Below are 6,892 nucleotides of genomic sequence, written 5' to 3'. Positions count from 1 at the left end.
CAAACCCTGTGAAAAGAGCATAGCGCTGGCAGTAGCAGCTGCACTGCAGAACTTCAGAGCGTGAATTTAAAACTGAGAAACTAAATATTGTGCAATGAATAGATACTGTAAATATAAATAGTTTCTATTGAACAGATATGCCTACCGTTTATGTGAATATTGTAACAGAAATTGCAAAAAGACCCTTCTCCTATGTGTGTTTTTTGGATGATATGTCGAGGATGGTAGATCTGGGCTTACATTTTGGAATAAAAAAAATATTTTGGGGCTGAAATAGTTGGTAATCACTGCTCTAATGTTAATAAAACAAAAGCAGAAGTCTAAATGAGGACAGAATATCTACAGTCCATGAGCCCAGGATACATGGAGCAGCTCAATCCCTATTACAACAGCTGTGCCGTACTTTTCTGTCCCCAAAAAATTATAATCTGACAAAAGACAACCAATGAATACCAAACTAATAAATACTTTAAAATAGAAGCCCGTTACCTTTGTAGTTACTGCACATAAAAAAAAATTGTGTATATGTCAATATATCAAATAAAATCAACAAGTACAATCATCAGTCTGCTCTCCAGCATTGACCTCAGTCTATTCAACTGACAGGTTATTTATATTATAATGTTGCTTTAGAGGCTGAATGTTGCAGACCCCCCCCCCCCTCTCTCTCTGTAGAAAGACAGTTGGTGGTTTATGGGAACTATTAACTATTCTGCTCATCTTACACTTGCACAGATCAAAGTGAACAACATATATGGATGAGGATAATCTTCAGGTGACCTCTGCTCTTCATTCACTCTGGCATCACAGTGAGTTCAAGCATTGGATCACTGTCGAGTTTTTATGGAGAGCTGCCGCTGAGAGCATTTCTAACCTGTTTCAATCAGTTACTCCCCTGTTGTAAAGCAACATAGCTTAGTAAAGTCTGAACTTGAACCAAATGCTTTAGGGTTTAAGAGACATGAGAAATGTTGGGGGGGAAATCTATTTAACTTTTGGACATATTATGGTTCTTTCCCCCCAGTTTTTTCCCTTTCCTCTAGTGTCTTATGGCGTTTTTAGACAACACTGCTCCTGAAGCTCCTGAAAAACCTTGTCAGTTGCTCGGACGATACTTCTGCGTCACCCTAATGTAATTGCATAATACACACCTTGCTTTTAGTCTGGATTCCCCCCCATCAAAATTCTAGTAAAGCAAATGTGGAGACATTACCTACATGTTCTGGAAGCAGTTGACCAGAGAGAGCCAGCTGGCCAATGAGAGCAGACTGGGCTTTATAGGGAGGGTGACCTTAAAGAGACAGCAGCTTAAACCAAATGTTTCAGACAGAGGCTGAAAAGAGGAGCTGCAGCAATAGAGAGCATGAAGTGTGTTCTGAACATTAGAGCATGGAAACCGTTTTCACGTAATAACCCAAGTAAAAAAAAGTGTAACCTGAATATGAGCATAATATGTCTCATTTCAATGTTTGACTGACAAGGGTACTTTAAAACTAGCCAAATAGTTAGCACCACTCATAAGCATAACTTGCCGACATCCTCCTTTTTGGACTTTGCAAAGCTCCTCAGAAGTCCCCCATGCTCCCATGTCATGTTGAACATTTTTCTCCTCTTACTTTTTATATCTTCACTTGCCCATTATCTCAGTGAAGATTGTTACAGCTCCTTTCCAGCTCCTCTGGCCTGAACTCCCAGCAACAGTGCTTTACAAGTGTTTTTTTTTTTTTACCCTTCCTTCCTCTTCATGCCTCATGTGTAAACACTGAATTCCCTCCTTTTACAGACATCCAGCATCTCCCAACAAGCACTTGTAGATAACTGTCGCTGCCTTAAGACAGACACAGAAACATTCAGCAACCGTGCTGCAGTTCCCACACACAACCTCCAAGGCCCGTTTGCCAAACTGTATTTTACTACTGGCAAGCAGAGCATCGGGCCTGGATATCCTCAGTGGTGCAGCAGAGCTGACACTTCTTGGTGTCGGGCCAATGGTGCACAGAGCCCAGCTGAAACTGAGGAGCGAGGTGCGGGGGATGGCGGACCATCCTGCACCGTCATGTTGACTTACAACGGTTTGAATTGGTGACAGCTCTGTGATTTAAGTGACCACTGTGAAATTGCAGGTGGTAGTTTCAGGAGATAGGCCGTGTATCAGTGTGGGATTATTGTTTAGTTCCTCAGCAAAGGCATCCTCCAAAGAAAATCAAGATGTCAGCTACACAAAGTACAGTACTTATTGCAGTAAAATCTTCCAACAAAGATTAATTTATAAAGAAACGGTTTGAAATTCAAGAAAATATGTTTGTTTGTTTTCACAAATAATCTCTATGTATGTAATACAGAGTATGCAACCTAGCTTAAATCAAAGGCTGTGAGGAAGCAGCAAATCTTTCAATAATTATAGAAACAAGATAGTTTTGACATGTTGAAGCTATTCCTCAGCAGCTGGACACTGTGACTGAACCCAAGGCTCCTGTTATCGGGCTTGACAAAGGGTTGTGCCGACAGGAGATGGATTGTGGAAGCGATCAGCGAATGGCTGAAGGCTGCACAGACCTGCACTCACTTTACACGTTAACGATAAACATCATTTCACGAGAAACACATTTTAACACGTTGATAACACGTTTTGCGAGCACACAACTTGAGTCTTTTTACGAGGTACATGATCACTACCTCCTTCACCGTCGTTTGTTGTTGTCAGAAACACTTGTTTCTTCTAATATTTTCAGGTTGTTAAGGCAGCGTAAATTAGCCTAAGTGTGTTTGTGTTCAGCTTCTGAATAAAATAACTCATCAGAAACTGAAATTCTTTCTTTTTATTTTCCCCTGGTCTTTTCAATTTTTTTCTCTAATTTATTTATAATATCATTTATGAACAGATTCATAAACCCTCGGGATTCATTCAGATTTGCTGCTCAGGTTGAAATATTAAAGATATGCGCCTGGGAAGTTCCTTCACATTTGAATGTGATGATCTAATGTCCAGCAGCAACCAGAAACAAAATAAGACGTGATTTTTTTTTTTAAACAAACTTTTTACTAATTGAAACTCATAGTTTCCTTCTCATACTGCGACAAGTTAAGCCAAGCCAGAGGCTGTAAAGGCATAAGCCAAGCTTTGACTGCACCAGGAGGCCGACAGGCTCAGGATCAGTGAATTCCTGTATGGAAGTAGAGATTTTCAATACCCCTTAAATAATACTGTTAGATATTAAGAGAATACCTAAAGGCTACATTGTCCATGGCAAGAGTTTGTTTTCATAAAGGAGAAATAAAGAATGTTGAGTAAATCTCTGCTGTAAATCTTTGACTACAGCTTCTACATAATGAACCTTTAATGTAAACTTTGAATGATGCACCAAGTCAGAGGGTTCCTTATACAAGTTACAGCTTTAGTTCTCTGATAATCTTTGATATACATTGACAAGAGTAGTCTGTCATCAAGAGAAAGTGTGAGAAAGGTTTTCTTTAAAACAAAGTGTGGTTTGCCCCTGAACTAATTGTTTACATCCCTTTCTATTGTAACAACGTGCGGAATCAAACTATTCATCGTGACCGTGAACGGCCACATCTCCATAGATCAGCTGCTGTGGCCTGTGAGGTGCTGTCAGTAACAGCGGAGTTAACTTAGATATTTTCCTTTTGTTTAGCACATTTAAATCAAAAGAGCTTTGGGTCTCTCTGTGTTAAGGGTTCTGTAAAATGTGAGAAGCATATAAAAACTGTGAACCCAATGTTAAGAAAAATGATCTGCTGTGATGAAGATGATGATGAAGATCAAGTGGATCCAGTTTCATCAATTGTGAATTAGCAATTTAGAAAAAACTGTAAGGATGAAAAGTATTCATATAGATCTCTTAATAGAGTAATATTAAAGTTTTGTGAGAATCAAGTCAGTACTTTATACAACAGCATCAGTTGTAGTCTAAGTGCCTCAGTGCTTTAGAGAGAATATCTTAATTCCTTTTCAGTGGGTATCGAGTCAATTTCAGAAAATGAGTGAAGTAGACTAAAATCTGAACTTAGTGCTGACTACTGATGAATCACTCAGGGTGGATGTTAATACCTTTGGAGGCCCCAGCTTAAAGGCCCCTACTCTGATCCAAACCAGAAACATGCCAGTCAAGAAAACATATGATACCAAACCACATTATTATGATGTTAAAATGATTCTTTAATGATCAAAAAGGAAAAATAAAGTGCATACTGTGCATTTAGATGTAAGTGCAAACCACATCTATTATATATATATGTATATATATACAGTATATACATTAACTCCACTGCTGAGATCAGGTGTTTCGTCAGTGTTAGGAGGCAGTGTTTATTTCAGCCACGGGTGAAGCTGCAGCTTTGTCAGGGTGGGACGCAGCTTGGGGTCCTCCTCCAGACACAGCTGGAGGAAATCCTTGAGGTCTAGAGTGAAAAAGAGAGAGGAAATATGAGGATGACCGTTGAAATGTGTGATGAGTGTTTGCTGACAGGTTTGTGTACCTGTGTGGTTTCCTTACCTTCGCGTAGTTTGCTGCTGATTTTCAGTTTTTGGCTGAGGAAGCGTTTGGTTTTGAATCCCTTTGTGTGGAGCATCTCATACAGGACTGTGCCAAGCTGCCACACTGTGCTGGGTCCAGCCCGGTAGACAGAGTAGCTGCAATACTCTGGAGGGGCGTACCTTTCAGTGCCTGGAATACACAGACTTGATTATGAGACAGTGAGGATGATGAGGAGGAGAAGCTTTGTGTTCATGTTAAAGTCACAGATTGGTAATCAGAGTAGAAACCAGGCATCTTACCACAGAATGCAGTGTAAATTGTCCCTTTCTTCACGATACAGCTCAGCCCAAAATCAATGAGGCGAACCCGTGGGACACTTTGGCCAGTCTCAATCAGGATATTATCGGGTTTGATGTCCCGGTGAAAGACTCTGTTCTGCTCCAGCCAAATGGCTGCTTCGACCAGCTGCTTCATTATAGTCTGTGAGACAGAGAGAGACAGCTGTTGAGATGTTGAAATGCAATGAGTTTATAATGTCAGTCAGAGGGGATTATAGAGAGAAAGAAAGGGAGTTACACAGATCAACCTGTTGACCAGCTCATGCACAGTGAATAGGATCCTGCAGCAGCTTACCTTGGCCTCAGACTCCTGTAGAGAGCCTCTTTTGCGCTTTATATATGTGGACAGGTCAACAGCAGGGAAAGGTCTCTCCATCACCACGATCAACTCATGGCCCAGGTCATACCAGTCCAGTAATGCTACTGGTGCTGACGTCCCCACAGAGTCATTTTTCGCTGCGCTTAGTTTCAGCATTATGGCCACCTCTGTTGGGAGCATCTTTCCATTCAGGCACTGAAGGGTCACAACAAAAGCAACAGTTCATCCATAATACATTCAGCAAGTGAGTGAGGTGAAAGCCACAGTGGAGTAGTCGGTGTTGGTCACTTACCACTTGTTTGGATAAAAGATTTTTCCGCGGTATGTGCTTGATCGCCACCTACAAGACAATAACACACGTTTGGTTATCACTTTCTGGCCCTATTGTGTGTGTGTATGTGTGTCTGTGTGTGTACAACCGTGTATTACTTACCGAAACCAAATCTGCTTTGCGGAAGCCAGCATACACTGTTCCACAGCCTCCTGCACCGAGCAGATCCAGCTCAAAGTATTTGTTCTTAAGTTCAACTACACGACACAAATATTTAGTGTCAAAGACACGTCGTCGCTTCCTCTTTTCTGGTTTTCTCTCTTCAACATCTCTGTCTTTCCTTTTCCTTTCTCTCACACTGCCAGCCTCCTCACAGGGTCCACCTGTAAATGAGATAGTCGCTATCATCAGATTGTCGGGATTTTGATACAAACTGAAACAGTGGCCATTTTATCTGATCAATAACATTGGTGAAAGCAGGTTTTTGCTTGAATTTACTCACCTTGATGTTTCCTGGGGACCGTATCACAGACACGATTCATCTTGGAGAAGTCAGCACAGGCAGTGAAATGAAGTTTCAATGAAGTTTCAATCACGAATATAAATCCAATGCTTGTAGGCCATCGATTTTCTTGGACTTATGAATGCTCTCCAACAAGAGTGATTGATATTTGACTGATATGTGCCTTAGATCCTTTAATGTTGGCTGTGAGTCACTGTTGTTTGGCTTTAATCCTATGATGTTAGGTCAGTTACCAAATATCATGTAAGATCTTTGTGCATTATTTGAATAAGTTTGGTTTAACCACTGAATGTGTTGAGTTCACATCTCAAACTATTTGTACAATACAAGCATATGTAATGGGGGTACTATTATTTAGGGTACACCGCTCTCTGTGTAGCGTGGTGTGGGCACAGCAGCTGTGGACACCACTTGTGTTGTTGTAAAAGACATTATTAATGTTTTCTACTACACGTGACACACTTACACACACACACACACACACACACACACACACACGCACACACGCACACACAAACACACACACACACACACATACACACACACACACACACACACACACTCACACCTTGTTTTTTCTTGATGTTGTTAATTTAACTGGTGCTGTATTGTGTTTTTTAATAGCGACTTTTAAATACACTGAACTTGATCTGACTCAGAGCATAATTCCTGTGAAGTACAGTTTGGACGTTAAAGGTCAGACAGAAGGAGGTAGCAGGTCATCATGTTTTATGGGTCATGCACCATGTACGAGCCTCGGTCTGATACGATTCGGTAAAGTCTCACAGCCGTTCACTGAGGGCCACATGAGCCTGCGTTTAAGTCCAATGGGACAGAAGAGTGTTGAGAGCAGGAATCGTTAAATCACACTTGATGTCTCCCGTCTCAGAAACTGTAAATCCATCCTCCTCACGACCAAACGTTTCACCTTCACGCTGCCAAGAG

The 6,892-nt window shown here is 41.1% G+C and overlaps 1 protein-coding gene across 1 annotated transcript; it reads right to left on the bottom strand.

The window, feature by feature from the left end:
• Positions 1 to 4,299: 4,299 nt before the first annotated feature.
• On the bottom strand, positions 4,300 to 5,966 carry LOC128436282 (serine/threonine-protein kinase pim-1). Its single transcript, XM_053418049.1, has 7 exons — positions 5,927 to 5,966; positions 5,587 to 5,681; positions 5,446 to 5,493; positions 5,130 to 5,348; positions 4,796 to 4,976; positions 4,515 to 4,685; positions 4,300 to 4,419 (listed from the first exon to the last, which is right to left on the bottom strand). The coding sequence occupies exons 1-7, from the start codon at positions 5,964 to 5,966 to the stop codon at positions 4,328 to 4,330; spliced, it is 846 nt and encodes a 281-aa protein (XP_053274024.1). The 3' UTR covers positions 4,300 to 4,327.
• Between the last annotated feature and the right edge of the window lie 926 nt (positions 5,967 to 6,892).

This window comes from Pleuronectes platessa, chromosome 3, assembly GCF_947347685.1.
Source record: "Pleuronectes platessa chromosome 3, fPlePla1.1, whole genome shotgun sequence".
Classification (NCBI taxonomy): domain Eukaryota; kingdom Metazoa; phylum Chordata; class Actinopteri; order Pleuronectiformes; family Pleuronectidae; genus Pleuronectes; species Pleuronectes platessa.
This window is presented reverse-complemented; position numbering and strand designations above follow the sequence as displayed.

Excerpts from the sequence above, each read along its gene's own strand:
- LOC128436282 (XM_053418049.1), bottom strand. The coding sequence starts at position 5,966 with ATGAATCGTGTCTGTGATACGGTCCCCAGGAAACATCAAG. Across the intron at positions 5,349-5,445 it reads ATCTTTTATCCAAACAAGTG|TGCCTGAATGGAAAGATGCT; the intron begins GTAAGTGACCAA and ends GTGACCCTTCAG. Across the intron at positions 4,977-5,129 it reads TACAGGAGTCTGAGGCCAAG|ACTATAATGAAGCAGCTGGT; the intron begins GTAAGCTGCTGC and ends TCTGTCTCACAG.